This window comes from Leopardus geoffroyi, chromosome C2 (genome assembly GCF_018350155.1).
Source record: "Leopardus geoffroyi isolate Oge1 chromosome C2, O.geoffroyi_Oge1_pat1.0, whole genome shotgun sequence".
NCBI classification, from domain to species: domain Eukaryota; kingdom Metazoa; phylum Chordata; class Mammalia; order Carnivora; family Felidae; genus Leopardus; species Leopardus geoffroyi.
The window spans coordinates 65,991,457-66,016,628 of record NC_059333.1 but is presented as its reverse complement, the minus strand read 5'-3'; the positions used below and the strand labels follow the sequence as shown (position 1 = coordinate 66,016,628).

The 25,172-nt window shown below is 34.9% G+C and overlaps 1 protein-coding gene across 3 annotated transcripts in view; it reads left to right on the top strand.

Annotated features, from left to right (window-relative positions):
• GSK3B (glycogen synthase kinase 3 beta) overlaps window positions 1–25,172 on the top strand; it is a 199,032-nt gene that overhangs the window by 155,475 nt on the left and 18,385 nt on the right. For 2 of the 3 annotated variants that reach the window (XM_045502156.1, XM_045502158.1), the window contains exons 8-11: window positions 218–313; window positions 9,424–9,462; window positions 12,114–12,300; window positions 23,701–23,799. In XM_045502156.1, coding sequence (XP_045358112.1) covers window positions 218–313; window positions 9,424–9,462; window positions 12,114–12,300; window positions 23,701–23,799 — 421 coding nt within the window. The remainder of the gene's footprint in view (window positions 1–217; window positions 314–9,423; window positions 9,463–12,113; window positions 12,301–23,700; window positions 23,800–25,172) is intronic. The other variant, XM_045502157.1, reaches the window with a different exon arrangement.

Sequence of the window (25,172 nt, the reverse complement as noted above, 5' to 3'; positions counted from 1 at the left end):
TCTGCCCCTACCCCACAAGCGCGTGTGCTCTTTCTCTCTCTCTCAAAAATAAACTTAAAAAAAAAAAAAGTCTCGTGCAAAGTCTGCTCTTTTTAACGAGTTTTGTATCTCATAACTTTGAAATTCCTTTTTCCAATGAAACCAATATGCTAAAACAAAGACTTAATATTTGTAAGTATATAGAAAAATATGGCAATAACTTGCTTTCTTTATCTAGGTCCTGGGGACACCAACAAGGGAGCAAATTAGAGAAATGAACCCAAACTACACAGAATTCAAATTCCCTCAAATTAAGGCACATCCTTGGACTAAGGTGAGTCAAAAAGAGTTTTTTAAAAAGCACATTAACCAGTAGTTAACTTAAACTTGGGTTTCTCATTGTTCTTAAACTAAACTATTTTGATACTAGATAGCTGCCTGAGTACAAAGTATACAGCAGCTCTGCATCTAAATATAGTTGGGTAGTATCAGTGTGTCATTGATGGTATATAGTTTTGTCCCTACTGATTTCCTATAGATGGTTTTCAGCCTGGGTTTTTATTTGTAGGATAACGACAGTGTACCTATATCATCAAAATAAAGAATTTCACCAGGAGTAGTATCTTATATATAAATTTTGACTATGTAAAACTCAGAAGTTAATTTCTTCACACAATTAGAGATACTTTTTCAATATATAGCATATGAAAATGTATATTTCATATATTTATTTTTAAAACTATTATGTAGATCTTATTATAGATTATACTGTCTTTTTTCTTTTATTTACTTTCCTGTTGGTGTTTTGGGAGAGAAATAAAAAGATTTGATCTGGCTTGGAGTGTACATTGAAAGTATTGATATGTTAATGGGATATCACTAGCCCTTGGATAGCCTCACCCCAACATTAGATGGAACCAATTGTAAGAGCATAGGTACTAATTTACCAGAAAATTGATTTTTTGCTTTGATACTTAATTGAAATAATTTTAAGAGAGATTTTACTTAAAAGTTTTTTCAGTTCGGTGTAATTTGTGAGATTAGAGCAGAGGAAAAAAATCTCAATCAGGGCTTATTGCTAGAGTGAATCTCTTATTTTATAGATTCAGAAACTCTGGCCAAAGATACCAAGTGACTTATTCAGGATTACATAGGTGGCCATGACAAAGCCAGGATTAAACTTCTACTGTGTGTGTGTGTGTGTGTGTGTGTGTGTGTGTGTGCGCGCATGCAATGACAGACTTTAGAGTTATGTAACATCTACCTCTTCTCGTCTTTATGTATATTTCATTATATATTTTTGTGAGTTAGAAATGTTCAGCTCTTTTATGGTTCAAGCAGAGATTTTCTGTACTTAAAAATGTAGATGTAACATTTTGTTTTGAGCATTGATGGGTTCATTTAGTTGGTTATGTATCTTTTATGATAAGAGGTGAAATAATTTAGGGCTATAGATGAAATAATTTATATTCCCAGATTCAAAGTATGTTTCTTTCTGTAAATTGTACTATGGTTCTCGTTACTTTTCCTTCAAGTTCTCAGAATCTTATTATCTCTCTTCACTGCAGAAGATCCTTTTGTCACTAATTACTTGTTTAGAATCGGAGATCTTGGTGTTTTAGTGCCATAATTCTAGGTTAGCTTTTACTGGCCATGATGTTGCCTTCCCCACCACACCTTTTAAAATTTATAATAAACACTAAGTATTCTGAGATAAACCATTCTTTGATCTTTACGCTTAAAGTTTATTTTGAACTGTGTCAGAAGATACTTAGGGTCTCTCACCTGGCTCTAAACTCAGAGATTCCTAGGTGACCTTTTGGGATTTAAAGGTTGAGTTGTGGTTTGAATTCAGTGAAGTTTTATAAGTTAAAGTATAAGTGACTTGTAGTATACTATGATTTCAACCATGTTAAAGAAAAACAAAAAATAAAGAGAATTTTATATATTGAATAAATACAGGGAAATACTCCAAAATGCTAATGTTTGAGTGAGATGAGTGTAGGTGATTTTATTTTCTTTGTTCTGCATTTCCACACTTTCATTAATAAGAGTGTCATTTTTATGAAGAAAGAAAAATAAAGCTCTTTTTGGTATAATCTAAGTATTCCTTACATGCTACCCTTAATATAGAGTATCTATCTAACCAACATGATGCTGAAATTGAGGTCATGAAATTTACTTTAACAGTTTCTATCCTTTTTTTTTTACATCAAGACTGCTGCCAGTATTAGTGTGTGTCATATTCTGCATTTTTTCCCCCAGGATGTATCTTTTGAAGTATTAGCTAAGATGGAACGTGAGGTGAGGAATGGTTGTTTATAATTAAAATGCAGCCTGCATAAGATTTGTGGTCAATATGTATACTTTACATCTTCCTCTACTTATGTGGACTCCTGATGTTTTATATCTTACAATAATGCTCTTCAAACTTGAATAATCTATATAAAGCCCTTTTGTTTGTTTGTCTTCTTTAGGCTTCCATTCCTATATACCATGTGTAGAATGATGACTCACTTCTCCCACCTATTTTGTGTGTTCAAACTACTGTGAACTCTTCATTCATATAGTGTGCCTTGGCATAATTTGATTTTCACTTAGTACAAATGCATTTATTATGTAATGAGTACACTTATGTTAATTACTCATTAGCGCACATAACTAGGTTGATGTTATTGGTTGTAAACACAAAACCAAATTCAGACACAGAAATTCCATGACACTATTCTGTCATCTGGATGAATCTAGATGATCCAAAATATGCTTATGTTGATTTTTTTTTTTTTAATTTTTTTTTTTTCAACGTTTATTTATTTTTGGGACAGAGAGAGACAGAGCATGAACGGGGGAGGGTCAGAGAGAGGGAGACACAGAATCGGAAACAGGCTCCAGGCTCTGAGCCATCAGCCCAGAGCCCGACGCGGGGCTCGAACTCACGGACCGCGAGATCGTGACCTGGCTGAAGTCGGACGCTTAACCGACTGCGCCACCCAGGCGCCCCTTATGTTGATTTTTAAAATAGGTTATTATCAAAATGAAAACAAAATTTTAAATTTTTGGCAGGAAGTGAGTCCCCTGTCTTCTCTGTTATGATAGTAAACACCAGCCTCAGAAGTACTGTCTTATGCTAGGCTGCCAGTGAAGTTATTTTTTAAGAAACACATAATGTTCTCTAAAGAGAAGAGCTTCTTGCCTTTTGAGGGCAGGTAACAAAGTCTGGAAACAAAAGCTGCTTTGCCTTTATTTTGGTCTTCTGATAGAACCTACATTAGGTCCATTTCCTAAAACTGTGAGCATGTGAACCCTGCTTTTCTGTGCTGCAGTATAGTACAGCTATACCCCCAAATACTGGAAGCTGGTGTGCTCAAAAATGTAAGCAGACAGAAAGATCAAGAAAGAAATATCTTTTATGCAAACATTGAAGTGAAGGGATTTAGATGTGTAGGAAAAATAGCAAACAGAAAAACTAGACAATGAGATGTTTCTAGTATGGTTTAGGGCAGGAATCTTGAGAATTTAGAAATCTAATAAGTTGCCCTTGACTATTACTTAATAGCCAGAGCAATCTAATTCATTGATTTAAAGTTTAAGTAGGAAAGAAAATGCTAATGTTTTGAAACAGGGACCATTACTGAGTGGGGATAAGAGGATAAAAACCTCCTGCATTGCCGTATACTGTAAACTTCAAAGAATAAAAAGCCAGATGGACAGGAAAACAAGTGATGCAAAGAAAGTTTGAGAATTAAAAAGAGATGGAAATTGGCTGGCAGAAGAGGAAGCTTAAATTCTGCACTTAGTATACCGAGGTATGGTTAAATGACAGTCTGTCTATTAGGTATGAAGTGAGGATCTAGTTTGAACATCACTCCTACTCTTTGTGCCTGGAGTTTTTTCTTTTGCAAGATACCAATTAGCTATTGTCTTTTCTAGGATTCTTTGGAAAATAGTAATATGCACATAAAGGATTATTTTATTTTAGTTCTAAAGTAATATAAAGATCCTGCCTCCAATATAGTTCTATGATTTGTCCTCTCTGTCCTGCCCGGGGTTTAGTTTTGGCCATCATCGTATCATAGAATTGTTAAAACAGCCTCCTAACCAGTTTCCCTCCTTCAGTTTCACATCTTTTTTTTTCTTTTTTAATGTTTGTTTATTTTGCGAGAGCACATATGTGTCAAGCGAGAGTGGGTTAGAGAGAGAGAGAGAGAGATAGAAAGAGAGAGAGAATCCCAGCGTGGAGCCTGACACAGGGCTTGATCATGCAGAGCTTGGTCTCACAAACCATGATGTCATGACCTGAACCAAAATCAAGAGTGGGACGCTTAACCTACTGAGCCACCCAGGTGGCTCAAAGTTTTCTTAAAAGTACATGTAATACTGTCACTCCTATTTAGAAATCTTCTCTGATTACTCATTGCTTTTAGGAAAATATGACATACATATAAAGACAAGGTGATGATTATGTCCCACTTCTGCTTGTCTAGTTCAGTTATTAATTGAATGTCCCTTCACTCTCAAAGGGTCCCATTTTGGATAATAGATTATACAGTCATTCTGTTCCTTATTGTTTCTTTTTTTCTCCAGAAAAGCAAGAAGTTTATTCTTGTTCTGTTCCTGACCTTTCTAACCTCTAATTTTCCCCCAGAGAAGCGATTTATATTTCTCTTTTATTAGCGTCTTTTCACACTTGGAAGGATCTTCTTCTTGCCTGCTTACCACATCTTAATCTTTTGTCAAGACTCAAATCTTAACTTCTCCCATGAAATATTTTCTAATTTTCTGAGCTCTCCATGATTAATTCCCACCATATAACTCTTATAGTACCTTTCAAGTTATACCATATATATTGTAGCAGTTCCTAATTTCTTTTTCATAATGGTAATAATAAGATGGATATCAGTTACTTTAAAATGTTTGTTGCTAAGTCTTTGGAACACGTAGTAAGTTTAATAGTTAAGTGTCTGTAGGATATATGGGGCCGTAGATTATTGGTTAAGTATCACAGAAAGCAGTATCCACAAGTCAGTCCTTACATACTCAATTTCTTAGAACACTGTCCACATACTTGAAAATGAATAAATGTAGTACTATTTACAACTAGCTATGAGTAAGCAGAAAATTGGGTTCGAGGTCGTTTCAGCTGTTAAAGGTACCAGACTAGATAGGACATGGTACATTTTTTATTCTCTATGTTTTTTTTTTTTTTTTTTTTTTAATTTTTTTTTTTCAACGTTTATTTATTTTTGGGACAGAGAGAGACAGAGCATGATCGGGGGAGGGGCAGAGAGAGAGGGAGACACAGAATCGGAAACAGGCTCCAGGCTCCGAGCCATCAGCCCAGAGCCCGACGCGGGGCTCGAACTCCTGGACCGTGAGATCGTGACCTGGCTGAAGTCGGACGCTCAACCGACTGCGCCACCCAGGCGCCCCTATTCTCTATGTTTAAAACTAAACACAAAACCTTACTGTACTTTTTTTTTCCTACTGTACTTATTTTTTGAAGACTTTATAATTTTACCTTTTTTTTCTGAGCTTTTCAGTACAATATTTTTCACTTGGTAAACTTAGCTGTTTCAACTATAGTTTAACACATTTACAGTTTTAAAAAATGCCTTCAGAGGGGTTGAGAGAGCACAAAACAAAATTTGTTGTCAGACTTCTTTTTTGCAGGCAAGCTTATCAACCTTTTCTGGTTTTGCTCACATGTATTCCAGAAAGCCTAAAACAATGGTGGGATTTCTACTAGTTCCTAAGATTGCACCTGTCTGTTTTGTTCTGTTGCTTAGGTAAATTAGTTTTATATTATTACTTAACATCTGCCCTGAACATTCTACTAATCCATTATCACTTGTGTCAAAAATACACTGTTTTCTACTGAATTTTCTACCTACATCTTCATTAGTGCTAGAATAATCACCTCTTCTCTAACATTTATTTTCCCATGTGCGTAGACTTCCTCATTTTTCTAGTTATACTGGCTATGCTCCCATTTCTTTGCTGAAAACTATGCACTTTAAAATCTAGCCCCGGGGCGCCTGGGTGGCGCAGTCGGTTGAGCGTCCGACTTCAGCCAGGTCACGATCTCGCGGTCCGGGAGTTCGAGCCCCGCGTCGGGCTCTGGGCTGATGGCTCAGAGCCTGGAGCCTGTTTCCGATTCTGTGTCTCCCTCTCTCTCTGCCCCTCCCCCCGTTCATGCTCTGTCTCTCTCTGTCCCAAAAATAAAACGTTGAAAAAAAAAAAAAAAAAAAAAAGAACTGTTAAAATCTAGTCCCTAGGGTGGCTAATCCCTATGTAAGATGGATAATATAAACAAGAAAGAATACTAAGGCATAAGTTTTGAGATCACTTGTGGGGAGCAGAGGGATAGGGTTGGAGGTAAATTAAAAAAGAAAGCAAAAATCTACTTTTAATATATCATTTTTTCCTTAAAACACCTATCTCCTATGTACCCAGCACTGTGCCGGATACCATAAAGTATGAAAAAGAAGTAAAATATATAGCCCTTGTTTTTGAAAAGCTTACAGGTGATATAAATGACTCAGTTGAAGCAAATATTGAATAATATATAACCAGATACTTGATTGTGTGCTGTAGGTGTTCAGAGGTGTTTCACGTGCTGTATAGGTATAAGGCAGATCTCCAGTGAGGGAGGTAGAGGAAAAAAGGAAGCCTTCTTAAAGGTGATAGAAGAAAAAGGTGGGGTGGGCTGTTGAAGGAGGATTTTGATTTGATTAGATGTTGGTAAGGTCAGGAATTGTTGTAGCCTAGGGGACTGTCCCTTAAGATGAGGAGGTATGGATAAAAAGAAAATATTCCTATATAGGAAGGTCAGTCTAACTACAGTAACTATTTTGTGAACAATGAGAGATTAAATTGAGTAAGTGGACATTTGGTAAATCATACTTCTGGGTAAACCTGCAGTACTATTTTATCAGTGAGTGATGTTAGAGGGAGAAATTAACTAAATGCTGATGTCAACACATATAATGATTTCTTACTGTAGTAGAGCTCAGGAAAACTCAATAAGCCTTTTAATTAGTACAGATGAAATTTGTTGAATGCTGTCTCTGTTTTGGCTAAGGAAAGGATGTTTGTGCTTCTTATGAATGATGTACCACATGTGAACTCTTTAGTAGACTTAAGTTTTTTTCGTAGCTCCTTAACCTGGTTAATTAACATAACTCTTCAACAAATTTATGGCATCGTCTCACTTTTAATCCTATATTTAGGTTTACAAATTGCAAATAAGTTTAGATGATAAATAGACTGCTTGAGAGGCAGTATTGGGGTTGCTCTTTAGGAGTGTTCATGGTTTATCAGTCTTCAACATTGGGTGCTTGTGTATTTTGTGTATAACCAGAGAACAGCGTCTATGTTGTACATTTATCACAATGAAATCTAGGAAAGAATAGCTGTTCGGAACAGGCACAGCACTTGTTCTGTGTTCTACTTAGATTAATTATCTTTGCCGTAGGCGTTTTTACATTGCTCTGGTTGGCTGTTTAATATAGTAGAATTGCTGAGAGCTGATGCTATGAGAATCAATCATAGGCCTTGATATTTGTTTATAAATGGTAATTTTAAAAGGCTTAAGATTCAGTTATAACAGTTAGCTCCAGGTTGAAATTTGGTATTTGATGGCAAAAGTTTCTGTCTAGGACATGTAAGGAGAAAATTGCCTGTCATTTTTGAGTTATCCAAATGCAAATTTATTTTGAATAATTCTTCATTTAAGGACTCATTTGCATTTGTTCAATACCATAGAGACTTTCTTTTTGAAAAAATGAATTTTTTCTGTTAGTTTCTTCTATGGACTAGTATTTGTGGTGAGAGTTTGCTTCAATTTAAGAAAATGAGTTGCTGCACAGGTGAGGTAGTATTTGAATCACTTAAAAGTTCATGTCAGTGTTTTAGTTCTTTTCAATTTTTCCTTTCTGTTTTCTTTCTTTTGTTTATTTATTTATTTATTTATTTTTTGCTTTGTTCTGTTTTATTTTATTTATTTACTTTTGTTTTTAGTTTTTACAGGGGGTGTTTTGGGCTCTTCATGGCCTTGCTAACATACTTGGCTGGCCATATTTAGTCTGCGCACTAATTGTTAGTTGGCCCAATTGAGTCTTACTTTGTGCTCTCATTTTTTTTAGTCTTGCTTTCTATCTTTGTCCAGCTGATTGTGTTTTAGTTCATGAGAGATTTTTATTCTGACGGGCCGGATTTTAATCCATGTACTAAATTTTAGTCTGCAGACTAAAAGTAATCCGCGGATTATTTATTTTTGCAAAATATTAATTCCCCCACTGGAAACTATCCTAAAAGAATGTTAAATTCTCTTAGAATAGCCAAGGGAATTCACAGCTACTGGTGAGTTCTGCCATTTTTTATTCTCAATACCTAGACATAATAGATCCTACTACCTCCCTTGCATATTTGGCTCCGTTGTGCCTAGGTGTTGGTGTACATTACTATGCATGTCACCTATAACTGTGACTGTCCCTTAGTTGTATTGTTTATTGTATATATTTTTTGTTTAGCTTTTGGTGGGTGAATTGGGCATATTTGCACATGGAACTGTGTTGAATTTGTAGTGCTCAAAGATGTAGCATTTTTTTTTCAGTGAGTTTTTCCAAAAAGGAAAGAATGTTCTATATTTATTTTTACTAAGTAATGGGTGCAAGGGTATGAGGGGGCAAAGCCCACAATAGAGAAAGTAAGTTTATACCCGCACTCCTGAGGTGATATGTCAATTTCCTGAAGAATCCTAAAATAATGAGAATGTCAGCAAATATCTTTTAGCAGGGAAGTCAATCCAAAATGGAGAATAATCCGCGGTGGCCTGATCCTTCTTAGCTCACACAAATTGAAAATATCTGGCTTGAAATCTATAGTAATATAAATTAAATATATTTATTACTTTCTTCCATCACTAATAATTAAGCAAAAAAATGTTTATACTGTCTAACTGGAATAAATTAATAGATAAAAATTAGCATATTGGGAACTGATATCTTTAAAAGCAGGCTAATATGCCCCATCCCAGTCATGTCAATGGATGATGAATCCAGGTCGTAGAAGACCAAACACTTTACTTTGGGAAGTTTACTTCTAGATTTCATTTTGATTTTAACTTTTTTTGGTTTTGTATTTTTTTAATAAACGCACTGGCATTGGAACATAATAAATTAAAATTAAAATGTTTCTTTATTGTGCCTCACCATTGCGCAATCAAAAATTTTTTTGCATACACTGTGGTGAAATAATTTTTAAAACTTGGACTTGCTACTGTGGAGACTGATGTTTAAAGTTTATAACTGTATAAACATTTTCTATGTCCCCCCCCAACACCATGGATTTCTTATAACACTGGATATATTTTTCCTTGCTGGACTATTCTCTTTTGGATTGACTTCCCCTGTTTGGATTATTTCACTGCATTATCATCTTTAGGATTCGTCAGGAACAGGACATTTCACCTCAGGAGTGCGGGTATGTACTTAATTTTTTTTTCCCAAAATTTCAGGGCAGGTCTATAAAACTAGGGGGAAAACTTTTTTTAGAAAGGCAAAACCGTTATTCATTCTGGAAATGTAAAAGTAAAAACAGCATAGGTAGCTAGCTGTGATTTCTTCTTCGTTTACTATGTGGCGATACAGGTTTTACTTATCATATATTTAGGTTGTCAGTCTCCTGAGTGATTTATTGACATCTAGACTAAAGTTTAGGAATTGTGGGGTTTAAAAATTACTTTTACAAGAATAAATATGAACAACGATACGCAGCAATAAAGGTTATGAATCTTAAACAATTTAAATGAGTACAGCAGCAGAAGCTTTGTTATTAGCCAGATTTCAGTAGTTACTGGCTTCCTTTTCTTTAGACACAAAGATAATTCAGAAGAGCTGTTTTCTAGTTTGGCCTCTAATTTTTTGAAGTTGTATGCTACCACACCCTATATTATGGTCACAAATCTGAACTTTGGTGGACACTGGTTTTGACTCCACATAATTTCCCACTTAACCTTTATCCATAGAGTACTGGTCTTATCAGGAATCTCTCAAAGGGTATAAAAAAAATAACGGATACTTTTTTAAAGGCAGCTTAAGTCTTGATTTTAATGTAGGCTCTTAGAATGAATTCTTCTTTATTGTTTTTAACTCTGTTTTTCCATGAGTTAGGATTCCCTGGCAAAATAAGCTAATACCTATCTTAGTACCAACCTGGATGGTCATTTGTAGCCAGTAAGATACTAAAAGGATGTGGGTGACTTTTTTTTTTTTTTTTTTTTTTTAAATAATCAGAGATAAGGTTACAGTACTGGTTTATTAGTACCTTTAACACAAAATCTTCATTAATATAACATGAAATTTTTCATTAAAGTACACTCACTGTCCAGCTACCCTACATTTGAATGTTAGCAGGAGACACTTATTTCTACTTTTAGTGGTACTTTTAATTCTACTTATGTGCTCCCATATTGGTGCAAAAGCATTTTTCCTTAGACTAGCTAGCAAAATAAATCCATGTGCTGTGAAATAAATGCAGACAGCCCTCAGGGATAAAACTTCTCAGTAATACTTGATATTTTTATGAAAGCTTTTCTGAGTTTTCCCACTGATTATTTTCTTTTACATTCTGAGTTTGAAAATGAACCTGGCTAGAAAGCAAGAGAGGGAAAAATTTCTTAGAATAGTGGAAGATCTGAACGTTTCAAATAATATAATACTTTGAAGATTTCCTTGACTGAGGCAACTCAGATCACTCAAAAGAATAAAGATAAAGCAGTTTTTGACTGTACAGAGGGTTTTCTAATATGGTCAAATGAATAATTAAGGCCTTTAACGTCCTGAAATGAATTCCTACTCAAGCCAATTTCTCGATTTCCATGGAAAATATCTTTATTAGCAATAAACTTTGTGTAAAAACAAAAGAAAAAAAGGTTTTCACTGTAGAAAGTACTCTTACAAGTAGTCTCTTGAAAAGTAATGAGCTCTATAGTAGTAACTAGTTCTCCTACCTCCAGTCTAAGTGAATGGCCAGATGTAACATGAGCTGCTCTCGTCAGGAAACCTTACTCCCAGGGTCCTCCATGCCTCATCACAATCTACATGTCCTTCCTGCACTGTTTCCCTCCATTTATACTTTTCTGCCTCTCTTTATATGTCTGTCTGCTGCCACTACCACACCCTCTGTTATCCTGTGTTCTTCCTATCAAGGGGTATACGTTTCATTTTTCTTTTGTTTCAAAGGCTTTCTGTTCATCTGTTTATATTTATTTCTGTTTTTCTCCTTTCTGTTTTTATTCTTCAACTCTCCATAATTTAGAACAGTTATTTTCATAGTTTTATGTATTGATTAAGCATTTCAAGACATAGATGTGGAAGGCGTCTGTTCTTTTAAGCAAACTAGTTCATATGCATTTTGCTTTAATATAGCCTTCAGTTGACTTTTTCTGTGAATTAATGGCTCTTAATGAAAAGTACATTTCTTTCTCCCTAATTAAAACCCTAGAATATTCATTCAAATGAGGGTAATCTGGCCATGTTTGTGATAACAGCTACTCCTTGAGAAAAGCCTTGGACATTTTGTCAAATTCTGGGTACTCAAGAATTTTTTTCAAATAAGGTAGACTCTTATATTAAAGAGTTAATACCAAGTCACTGGCATTTGTAAATAGCTTTTCTCTTTTAAAAGATCTTGATTACCAAATTTGAGTAGGGCTGTCAATTATTCTGATAATTATTCTGCTAAAAATCACACAAAAGAGGCAGCTTTTTATTTTACTGCCACAGTAGTCAAATCTTTTTTAAAAATTTTATATTTTTCTAGGTGTGCTTACCTCCAGAATCCAGTCTTTCTCTTGTGCCTGTATTTTGTGTGCATATTTAATTGTGCTGTAGATTTTTTTTCCTATTTCCCCTAGTTTTTTCTCTGAGCTTTTCTCCTATAGTTTTTAATTAGCAGTTCACCCCAGTGTGGTGAAGCATATGCAGTTAACTCTTTTCATTCTAGAAGCTTCCTTTCACAAATGCAACCATGTTGTTGTACGTGGTGGGAATTAACTCAGTACTCAAAGGATAATTTGCTAAGATTCTTACACTGAAGCATTAATTGTTCTTTCCCTTTTTTTTGTGCTGTAGGTCTTCCGACCCCGGACTCCACCGGAAGCAATTGCACTGTGTAGCCGTCTGCTGGAGTATACACCAACTGCCCGATTGACACCACTGGAAGCTTGTGCACATTCATTTTTTGATGAACTAAGGGACCCAAATGTCAAACTACCAAATGGGCGAGACACACCTGCACTCTTCAACTTCACCACGCAAGGTAATTCCAAACACTTAGCTCTTTTTACCATTTCTGAGAAAACTACGTATGTGTGTGAAGTGACATTCTGTTAATTAAAATCTGTGTAGGACAAAAGTGGGCACATTAAGTGTTTATGCAAGTAGGGAGCATTTTTTCTAACCACTTACTAGGCCACTACTTGTATGGTTTGGACAAAATAGTGGCAGATAAGATTTTTCCAGTAGACATAGCTGCTCTCATTTTTGGCAGATTATAATAAATCTTGGCACAGGAGAAGTTATAGAGATTTCACTAATAAGACTAATGTACAATTTAACTTTCAGGTTTGTATTTGAAACTTAGAATGTTAGTATTTCTTGCTTCCCAAGGATTTATATCAAGTTTTTTAAACCTAGAAATAAATTGGTGGCTATATTTGTATAAAGTCAGATATAAACAGGGAAAACTGGAATTCTGTAACTCTTTCTTAGAACTTATATAAGGGATGTAGGTAGAGAGATTCTTATCCCTGCTGGGGCTTGGCACTATTGCTGCTGCTGAGAGAACATTGAGAGGAAAACAGAGTTTGTGAATCGGTGGTTTCTAAAAGACCCAGGGAAAGTCATTATTTCTTAACCACTTCTGTGTTCACTTTTCTCTCTGATTAAGACCTTAAGTGATTCATTTAATCAGCCATACTGCCTTTGATGCTGTGATTTTCTTCATAAACTGAACATTAAAAGTGTACAATTTCCTGTAGATAAAACACGCAATAAATATTCGATTGATTATTAGTTTAGTCAAGCTAAAAATATACAAGGGAAATGGAGAGCTTTGTGTGACCAGGAAATATATATTTCCTTTATTCTAAGATGAATTCCCCTCCCACTCATATTTAAACTTGGAAGTGGAAAAATGCATTTTGCTTAAGCAGTAGATTTGGAAGACCTGAGTTGTTAGTGAAATGGACTTGGGTGATTCCATTGATTATAATCTTAAGTGGTCAATAACATGTAACTATTAGCAGTGCTGATACAGTCTTAAACTGCATTCATAAAGGTAAAAGAAAAATATTCAGATATCCTGGGATTAATTCTGACTCTTTAGGGCTGATCAGAAATCATTTGGAATGTTGTTTTAGGTCCTGGCTACGCCATTTTAAGATGTTAATGAAAGACGGGTAGGGTATACAAAGGAACAGAACCGACAGTAGATCCTGGAAAAGTGAAAACTTAAAGAATACCTCATAGATTATCTTCTAAAGAAAGGTGCTAGCCTATATTCTTTCTCCATATTATAAAATTGGAAATAGTAGGTAGCAGAAAATTAGAGAATACTACATATTTGAGTTTATCATGCAGACCTCAGCCCCTGGCATAGATAGAGATTAATAAATAAAATTACTGATGAGTCAGGGAATTTTTCAATTGTTTAACAGTGGAACAAGTGTTTTTCAAAATACTGATCTCAGTATGAGGAAGAAGCTGGATGATGTCCAATGTTCTCCAATTTGGCAGTAGGTTAGACTGGGAGACTCTTGGCCTCTTCTGGAGCAAAGGTTCTATATAATTCCATGTCACTAAGAAAATAAACTTTATTTTCAGTTCTTACTGTTCTGTTTTAATCAAGAGTAGTACATGTAGATTGAGGAAAATGTTGAAAATGCAAAAGAAGTATAGAGAAAATTAAAATCACAATCCTGAAGTAATCACTTTTACCTTTCAAATTAATCACTGTAACATTTTCATAGTGTAGCTCTTTTCAGTCTTTTCTCTGATGCATACATATACTGATAATCTTTGAATATAAAGTGATACTCTATTTTCCCATTAAGATCACAAAAGGGTTTCTTTTGATTAACTCAAAAATATTTAAAATTATACATTATACAAGATTAATATTTATTCAGGCATTTCACTTTTTTACCTCTCATTTCATGAAACAATTTTATTAATACTTTTTATAAATGCATCTTTTACATCTGTGTCTTTGTCATCAGTAGAGCTACTTTTTGAACTATCATAGATTTTTAGGTTATATCACCTAAATTTTTTTGATATGAAGCACTTTTTGAATCTGTATGAGGCCACCACTGGAAATTCTACAGGTATCAAATTTCATAAGTTTTTTTTTGTTGTTGTTGTTTTGTTTTGTTTGTTTTGTTTTGTACTGTAGGTGTCTGTTAATTAGCTACACATATAACTATCTGCTGGGTTGCTTTTTAAAGTGGTCTCTAAAAGGCTCTGTATACAGTGACATCCAGCATTTGTGACTGTGGAATCTTGACATCAGAAACTATTATGTTAATGTTAACTTTATTTGTTTCTCTCTCTCTCTCTCTCTCTTTTTTTTTTTAACCACTTTTGTCAGGTGAACTTAGTTTCCCAAACAAGCATTGATTGTGGTTTTATTCACACGAAGTATCTTCTCCAATGAGTACTTTGTTTCTCAAATACATGAATTAAGGAAGCCTTTTGTCAAGTAAGCAATTCAGTAGAACCCCAAACACACATGATATTTATAATGGACACATTTTGGAGAATGATTCTCCCTATATTCAGACATATTTCGTATAAACTCTTTAATACACCTGTATGTGTTGGTCAAAACTGAGATACTTAAACATTTTATTTAATCAGATTTAAAAATCCAGGATTTGGTTTCATTGTTCATATATACGATTCTTTACTCACTAATAATTATTCATTATTACTAAAGAAAATAAAATTTTAAAACAACTAAATTTATTATTCTATGGAATCCTAAGTTTTTTTGAAAACTGAGGAAACATTTGTATAACATGAGCCATTTTAAAGTAAGCAGTTCAGTGGCATTTAGTATATTCACAATGTTGTGCAACTACCACCTTGATCAAGTTCTAAAACATTTTCATTGCTCCTAAAGAAAACATACCCATTAAGTGGTCAGTCCCCATTAACTCCTCCTCCAACTCCTGGCAACCACCAATGTGCTTCCTGCTTCTGGACTTCACTATTTGGGATATTTTATATAAATGGAGTAATACATTATGTGACCTTTTGTATATGGCTTCTTTCACCTAGCATAATGTTTTCAAAGTTCATCCATGTTGTAGCATGTGTCAGTATTTTATTCCTTTTTATGGCTGAATAATATTCCACTGTAGTATGTCTTAATCAGTGTAGGCTGCTATAACAAAACACCAGAGACTGTGTGGCTTAAACAGCAAACATTTATTTCTCAGAGTTCTGGAGGCTGGGAAATTCAAGATCAAGGTGCTAGTAGATTTGGTGTCTGATGAAGACATAGTTTGTGATTTGCAGACATCTTCTTACTGTATCCTCGTATGGTAGAAAGAGATTACGTCTCTTGTGTCTCTTCTTATAAGGCCACTAATCCCATTCATGGGGGTTCTACCCTCATGACCTAATTACCTCTCAAAGGCTCCATTTCCAAACACTATTACGTTGGGGAGTAGGGCTTCAGCATATGACTTCTAGGGACACAAACAGTCAGTACACAGTGTATGGATACACCACATTTTGTTTATCCATCATCTGTTGGTGGATATTTGGCTTGTTTCTACCTTCTGGCTATTATGAATAGTGCTGCTATGACCATTTGTTTACAGATATTTATTTGAATACTGTTTTTAATTCTTTTGGGTATTGCTGAGTCATGTGGTAATTCTATGTTTAACTTTTTGAGGAACTGCCAAACTATTTTCCATGGTGGTTTGCACGTTTTATATTCCCACCAGCAGTTTACAACAGTTCCAGTTTCTCTACATCCTCCCCAATACTTATGTTCCTTTTTTTTTTTTTTTTTTAATAGCCATCCTAGTGGATGTGAAGTGGTGTTTCATTGTGCATTGTGGTCCTAAATAAGTTTATTGCAATAATGAATCACAGCCTGGTAAATGCTATTTACCTATTCTCTAGTAAATTACATTCATAAGACAAACTGACATGAAAATAAATTGACTTAGATTTTAGAATATGGTTTTGAAAATATTGGACTTTTGTGAATGGACAGTTTTTCATATTATTTAATCAGATTTACTTAATTATTTTTTTAATAATTAAATATTTAATTAATTGTTAAAGAGTTATTTAATTATTTAATAGAGTCAGCTAACTTTAATGTCCTTAGAAGCCTCCAAAGTTTTTATTAACTTCAGCTTTGACATATGCGTTTTAAAGTAAAGAAAAGGCTCAACTTGAAGAAGAATAAATAATTTAGCTCAAACTTTATTTTACATATCTGTTATTTACAAGCTTTTTAAAAGGAGTGACGATTGTTTTATTTTGGTATTTCAAATTGTTATATTTGCCCAGAATATCAGATATAATTATGGCTCTATGTATGTCTGAATATACATAATATGTCTTTGGGGATTTAAAGGTGTGTGTATTTGGTGTGTATAGAGTATATGCAATCTCTACGGCGCTGTGACTCTGATTCTGTGCATATTAGTGAAAAGGATATGCAGGAGTCTTTGTATCTGTTCACATGAAATGTGTAGATATGTTCTTGAAATCCTTTTCCATAAAACTAAATGTGTTAAATTGAGAGTGCCATCATTTTGAGAGATGGCCCTTCCTTTTTAAGCATTACAATGCCCTATCTTAACAGCCATTCTGAAACTGGGCTGTCATCACTGACTGGTAGTACTTTCTCCTTTTCCTTCTAGATCACTGTTACACTCGAAGAGTGTTTCTGCCCAGGGAAGAAGTGTTGTTTGATGTTATTCTATTTGATCTTCTGTATTCTGATTTTGGATCAGTGTTTCCAAATGATGATCTTGTTTACCAAGGCAAAGATGTAACTGTTGTGCAGATGCAACTTTAAAGCACATATTAATAGCAATAAATGAACAACCTGAATAAAGCCGGGTAATACAAGAACTTGGAAAAGGAGAATCAATCCCCCAATTGGTTGTATAGCTAGAGAGGGTTCAGAGATAGGAAACACTGGGGTGGGAGGGTGTTAGTGAGGTTCTGCTATAGGCAGAATAAAACCCTCCTCCAGCCTCATACATTTTCAGTGAAGTCTGTACTAATTCCCCCAAGTGAAATAAAGATAACTCCTGATCTGCATGTAGTAGGTGCTTAATTAATGTTTGAGTCACACATGCCACTTTAAGTAAACACAATATTCATGTAACCAATATTTATTGGACATTTCTAATGTGCCTTCTAGTTGCTGTTAGTGTTGTTTTAACTAGTAAACCTGCCATATGAATAGAACTATGAAGATTAAACACTTGAGTAAAATACAGGGCTGTATTAAAGTAAAGCTTAACAATAAAGCTAACTGCAATTTGATATTTGTTACTGTGCCACAAGTAACTAGCAATAAATGATCACTAGTATTACTCATAATTAAAACAAGCATTTCTGTGATCAGCTAGAGGAGGAAGAAGAGGAATGAACAAGGGACGGAAAACTTGGAGATCCTTTTAACCTTCTGGATTCACAAAACAGATTATCAGACATCTCATTTTTCTGGCACTGGGGCTTCAGTGCTCTGGGACCCCCTGAATGATACTATCTTCATCTAGATGTTGGAAACCTGAAGAGACCTTTGGCACACCCTCTTTCCTTCAGTCATTGGATCTCAAAGGTTGGACATAACTGAATCAGACGTCACGAATTGGAATCAGGAAATCCCAACAGGGATCAGTATTTTCTTTATTCACCAATTCCTTGCCTGTTCCATGGCTAGAATATATTGGGAAATTGGTTGCTTTGTATGTTTAAGTGAGTCTACAGTTAATCCCACCACACCTCCCCAATACCAAATTTTCTACCTAATTTGTATGAAATTTTACAAGGAAAGTTATTTTAGCAAGCATTGTCCTGGTTGGGGATTTCACCACCAGATCTTTTAAAATACTAACATTTTGCTGGGTAACTTCTAAAATATGTCACTGCTATAAATGTAGTATACTAAACACATTCAGACATTTTTTGGTGACTGGTACAAATTGTGATGCTCCCTCTTAGGCAGTTCCAAGGCAAAGTAGTCATGGATTTGTGTAGATATTATGTAGTCCTCACATTAAACATCATTAATATCACTAAGAAGCAGTAGTGAGCCTTCTAATTATTTTACTACTTGTCTGACCTTCTAATAAGCTTAATTATTTGTTTAATTTTAAGATTTTGTTAGAAACTTGGTCAGGGATTTTCTGGACACTTTGAAATTGTTAGGAGAAGAAAGGAGCAGTTATAATAGGGTTATTTGTTTATTAAAAAAAATCCATAGAAGCAGCATTAGGATTCAATAATGTGGGTGATCAAGGTGTACATCCTAGCATTTGAATTCTTGCTCATGAAAAGTACACAGATGAAATGGGCATGCCATTGTGAAATTGTCTAAACCTTTTTGTGAGAGAAATACCACTTTACCTATAATAGACAACCACTGGCAATTTTCATATGTATATAGGAGGCCTGATATACACATGAAGACCTCGACCTAATTGCAGAAGAAAAATCACGTCTGCTTCTTTCAGTGACTCCTTTCGGCAGGTCTGCAGGTTGAGCTTCAGAACTAATGAAGAAGATTCCTCTCTACCTGATGAGTGGTATTTTATTACATCACTGTTAGAGAAGGTCTGGTGAACAAAGGGATTGAGTTCTTCCCTCTGTGGTTAGCACATTGATTGCTTCTCTCCAACTTATCCTCAGCTTTCACACTATACACAGTTTGAACAAACATATACACCCTACCCACCCACTGAGCCACTGTCCCCCCTACCCCCCCAAAAAAACCTAGGAAAGTTTCTTATCTACTTATCATTGAATTTGGGATTCATATTTGGAAGAATAGAAACTTTAAGTTAAGGAATACTTAAGGTTTTGTCAACTAGATTTATGTTTTGTTTTAATATTTTAAAAGATTGCTTTATCAAGTAGTCAGGTATGTTTGAGTTTATTCAGTTTGCCCTTTCATGGGAATGTTTCTTCTTTCATTTGCATTATAAACAACAGTGCAGCAAAATTTAGCTAAATGAATTCAGTCAGCTTTTTAGTTGATGAATATCTATCTTGGCTTTATTAATTTTTTTTATTTTATTTTTATTTTTTAAAATTTACATCCAAATTAGCATATAGTGAAACAATGATTTCAGGAGTAGATTCCTTAATGCCCCTTACCCATTTAGCCCATCCCCCTCCCTCACAACCCCTCTGGCAACCCTCAGTTCTCCATATTTATGAGTCTCTTCTGTTTTGTCCCCCTTGCTGTTTTTATATTATTTTTGTTTTCCTTCCCTTATGTTCTCTGTTTCATCTCTTAAAGTCCTCATATGAGTGAAGTCGTATGATTTTTGTCTTTCTCTGACTAATTTCACTTAGCATGACACCCTCCAGTTCCATCCACGTCGTTGCAAATGGCAAGATTTCATTCTTTTTGATTGCCAAGTAATACTCTATTGTGTATATATATACCACATCTTTATCCATTCATCCATCGATGGACATTTGGGCTCTTTCCATACTTTGGCTATTGTTGATAGTGCTGCTATAAACATGGGGGTGCATGTGTCCCTTGGTAATAGCACACCTGTATCTTGGATAATTGGATAAATGTATCTTGCCTTTATCGATACCTATTTTAAAATTCATTTTGCTTTTATTTAAATTGTCCATTAAAGTGTTTGGTTATGGAGCACATAATGATTGATATACACCATCAAAAGATTCTTAATATTCCCTGATAAACTACTATATGGTTTTTTTGATGGATAGTTTCATGGTATCTGCAGTTGGTTAAAGAAACCTTTATCATCATTAACATTTCCAAAGCCTTCTGAGCCTGTTGCTATGTTGTTTTCAACCATGTCTCTGAGATAATATGGTCTATCTTATTCCTACCTTTTCTCCAAACTAGCACCAATTCAGTATTATGGACCTCCTTGTTTCCTTAATTATCTCCGTACTCTCAAGCCTAGGACAAATATTTATTAAATAATACTATTTACTTTTTTTTTTCAGCTTACTTTTTATTTTCAGTCTTTTCTGTACTTCTTATTCTCTGTCTTCAAGAATACATGCACTCTCCCTGATCCTGAAAAGTTCTGTTGCTTTGCTGTACCTGTCCTTTAAAATATCATCTTATTTTGCTTTGTGGTGCCCACACTGCAGTTTGGATCTGCACTCATTGCCTCAGTTCCCTTATTTTTCATTGTCATGGATAGGCAAGGAGACCGGGAGTGGGTGTAATTCTTGCAAGCAAAAAATCATTACAGCCATTTTGTACCAGCCGCATAGAAGTGCCCATAATCTGTCCCCACAAAAGGAATAGACTTTAGTGTAGAGAACAGGACTATAGCAGGAATATAAGGAGGCTTCCTTTTTCACATAGGCAAAAGTTACAACAATTAACAATCTCTCTGAAGTAGAGAAAAGCTAACAGATGGAAAGCAGTGGACTTCAAGGAATCCCTATAATTAAGGAAAAGAAGAAGGATAGTGAGTTATAGATAATGGGAAGGGTTTAGGATTCCTTAACTTTTAGTATGTCAAAGTCAAAAAAACTTGCAAAAGCCCCCTGCCTCCACCCAAAGGCCACTCATTGACTCTAGGTTAAGAATCTAGTCTTTGTAGTTGTTTTGTGGAATTTACTTACTCTCCCCTCTGTCTTTGGATATGGCAAAACCTCCAGGATCCCACAGCTTCTCTTTTTCTTGTTTCCTTATTTTCTTCACTTTTCTCCTTTCTTTTCATTAGTTACCCCTCTCTCCCTACCCTAGACCCAAATGGCTGTCTACTACCTAAGGAAAAAGAGGTTGCTTTTTTCAAGCCGTGTGTGTGTGTGTGTGTGTGTGTGTGTGTGTGTGTGTGACCTAAAACCACCATGACCCTTCAACTGGATATACAGATACATAGAAATATAGGTGATCTGATAAGAGAGTAAATGAATGGGAGAAAGTGGGCAGCATGGACAGTAAGTACAGTGACCACAGACTGCTGATATTCAGTTCATTTTAAAGATAATATTAAAAGTGGCTTTGTCAAAATGCCTTAAAATCTCTGGTCATCTTTTCCATTTTTAGATTTTCTCTTAGATGTTGGGCACTTAGTCATAGAGATCATTTTTTTTGTTTTTAATTTTTATTTATTTCTGAGAGACAGAGCATGAGCAGGGGAGGGGGAGAGAGAGAGAGAGGGAGACACAGAATCTGAAGCAGGCTCCAGCTCTGAGCCGTCAGCACAGAGTCCAATGCAGGGCTCGAACTCCCAAACCGTGACATGAGATCTTGACCTGAGCCGGAGTCGGACGTTTAACCGACTGAGCCACCCAGGTGTCCCTCAAAGAGATCTTTTTAATTTAAAAGTGCCCCTATCCTGAATAGGTTGAATGCCTTTCTTGCTGGCTTATTTGTGCAGTTGACCTTCCATTTTCAATTTCTTTTAATCAAAGATGGTTATCTTTTTCTCTGACTTAACACAGTTTTATGCTCAGTATTGATAGACACATGGGAGGATGGATGGATGAATTTTAAGAAGCCTTTCTATTTCAGCAGATTTTAATTGTAATTGAGATAGTAAATCTTTTAGGTTAATCAAAAGTAGTTACCACACCCTGCATTAATTTTTATTACTAGAACCATAGAGTCATCAGCCATGGTAATTAGGATTCTCTTGCTTTCATAGATACAAGATTGTGGGTTAAAATTGGATTAACTAGAAATAAAACAACTTAGGATCTTCCTTTTCCTCTGTGAGAACCAAAACAGCTAAAAGCTGATTATGAGAAAACAGCATCTCTTCAAACTTGATGATTAAGGCAATGGTTTTCTAACTGGCTTCCAGGGAAGACATGAGAAATACTTCTATCCAGGGAAGCTGCCTTACATCTTCTCATTTAAGGGGAAAAATTAATAAATAGTCTTCACTCAGTTTTAGGCTTTTGTTCCCATTCATTTTTCATAAATCTTGGGATAGGTTTGTTGAGAGTTTTTTGTTTATTTTTACGAGAATCTGGTATCATTTAGTATAAAATTTAGATATTTAGGTACCAATTTGAGTAAGTCCATATTAACAGGGGCTTTGCAACAGAAAATGTTTTTAAGCTACTATATTAAAACACTATTTCCCTTGCTAGGGGCTGGGGGGAGGGACAAATGGGGAGTGAGTGCTAAAGGTTTCCCTTTGAGTGATGACAGTGTTTTGAAACTAGAGAGGATGGTTGTACAACATTGTGAATGTACTAGATGCCGCTAAACCGTACACTTTAAAATGGTTAATTTTGTTATGTGAATTTACTTTAAGATTATACTGTTTAACTTTTTTTTATTCCATGCCATATCTGTAAATTGTCAAAATGTATGCAGTAGCTCAAAGAATGTCTTCCTGTAACTAGTACGGTTGTGTAATTACCCCTTCAAATTGCAACACTTATGAGCATGAAAATCAACAGTCACTAGATAAATGCTGGGATAACAAAAATAAACCAGAGTTATCCCGAGCAGACCAGGAAAACAGTCACGTTACCAAAGCTAATACCAGATACTTACATGTAAGAGCTCACTACCACTTCTTGCTATATGTGTGCATCATTAGATCCAGTGTCATCTTAAATTGCTTCTTAAGGCTTATATATAGAACTTGATTCTTTAAAGAAAGCCACTCTGTTTACAGTTGACAAAAACTTCTACATGAAGGTAAAAAACCTATTTCAAACTTAGAATCAAAGTAATGATCTTACTGAGTTAAAAAGGAAAATAGAGTAGAATAAAACCATTCTGATTTTTGGGGTAACTGGGTGACTCAGTCGGTTAAGCATCTGACTCTTGGTTTCAGCTCAGGGCATGATTTCATGGTTTCATGAGTTTGAGCCCCAGGTCAGGCTCTGCGCTGGCAGCATGGAGCCTGTTTGGGATTCTCTCTCTCTCTCCATCTGTCTCTCGGCCCCTCCCCTGCTTGCACTATTTCTGTCTCTCTCAAAATAAATAAACTTAAAAAAATTATTTTTAATAAAAGCAATGAAACTTTTAACAGTCAGGTAGTTTGGTCCATGCATGCATACGCAAACAATAGTCCTAGTCTCTTTTCTATGACATAATCACTCTCAATTCCTGTAGTCAAATACTGTCAGAGCCGTATGGGAAAACCTAGTATATTTAAGTTAATGAAAGATGGAAATATATCTTAGTGATATGCTTATTCTCAAACCATCAGCCAGTACAGTTCCCTAAGCTATCTTTACTTCTCAGACATACTCTATTTTTAGCAGATAGTGCCTTAGTTATGTGTACAACATTTCTGTGGACTTTGTCTATAAATTGATTTCTAGCTCATTGATTTAGTTTTAGATGTAGGTTTATCATGTCTTTTTTTCTGTTAAGCCAGTGTTTTAATGCAGTATTTTATGCTTATTGTTAACAATAAAAGTAGTTTCACATACAGAGTTCAGAATGGGTTCTAACATGTATCTTACTTCTCTTTAGAACTGTCAAGTAATCCACCTCTAGCTACCATTCTTATTCCTCCTCATGCTCGGATTCAAGCAGCTGCTTCAACCCCTACAAATGCCACAGCAGCCTCAGGTGAGAACATAAGTCTCTTCCATAAAAACATATTCTGTTTTGATGAACATAAGGGAAGGGAAACAAAAATAATATAAAAACAGGGAGGGGGACAAAACAGAAGAGACTCATAAATATGGAAAACAGAGTGTTACTGGAGGGGTTGTTGGAGGGGGGATGGGCTAAATGGGTAGTGGGCATTAAGGAATCTACTCCTGAAATCATTGTTGCACTATATGCTAACTAATTTGGATGTAAATTTAAAAAAATAAAAAATAAAACAAGTTATTAAATGCAAAAAAAAAATACTCTGTTTTTTTTAAACACATGATTACTTCCATTTTATTTCATTTGATACATGTGAACATTTAATACCATCCAGGTATTAAAAACATAGCACAGCCAAATGAATAAATGTGAATAAAATGTTGCTTTATTTCCAAAAAGCATGAAAGGACCCCATAAATACTTTAGATATAAATTGTAAATATCTTAATGTTAAATTCTGTCATCTTAGTTGTTATATTAAAAATCATTCTTTTCAAATAATTTCTTGATTAATATAGGTCAGATGAGATACCTGTACCAGGAAACAATCTGTACAAATGTAATAATATTGAAGGTAATTTACTTTAGTTCCATCACTCTGAATGTAAACTATATATACTAGAGAGGCAAATTCTCAAGAAGTATAAATATAGATTGGTATAATTTAATATTTTGAAAGGGCTAAAACTGTAGTGTAAATACACTTAACTAAGATTTAGATCAAAAGTGACTAGATCTCATCAGTGAAAAAAAAAAAATGCCCTCATGGTCTCCTACGTTAGAGCTCGGGTATACTGCTAGTCTCCTTAGCCAGCTAATGGGGCCTGATTTTGTGAAAACTGCAGATATTCTGAAAATCTCCCAATTCTCTAATGAATTTAAAGGTTCTCCAAAGAATGGCTAGATGCTGTTTAAAATGAAGTTTAAATCATCTGTTATATTGAATTGAGTTTGATCAGACCCATTTTTGCCTAAGGGCATTGATGCTGCGAGAGATAAAATATTTCATTATTAGTTCTTAGCATTCAGCAGAAAGGTCATAATTCATCTCTTGTTTTCTGACACACAGTTGTTTGTTCCTCTGCAAAGTTTTTTTAGAACATTGCTAATAAAGATGAGAAACATTTCACTTTAGTCCATGTCCTACCTTCATTCCAGAAAAAGTCTAGAAAGGTTTCTTTTCTAGTTCTAGTTCCATCAACACATGCTACTTTGAGAAAGTCATATGAACTTCATTAGTTTTAGTAATGTCTTATTAGTTTTCTCAACCCGTACAATGAGTGGCAGTACTCTCCTAGAGTAATATTGTAAAAATCAAATATATGCTGAATTGTGCTTTAAATTTT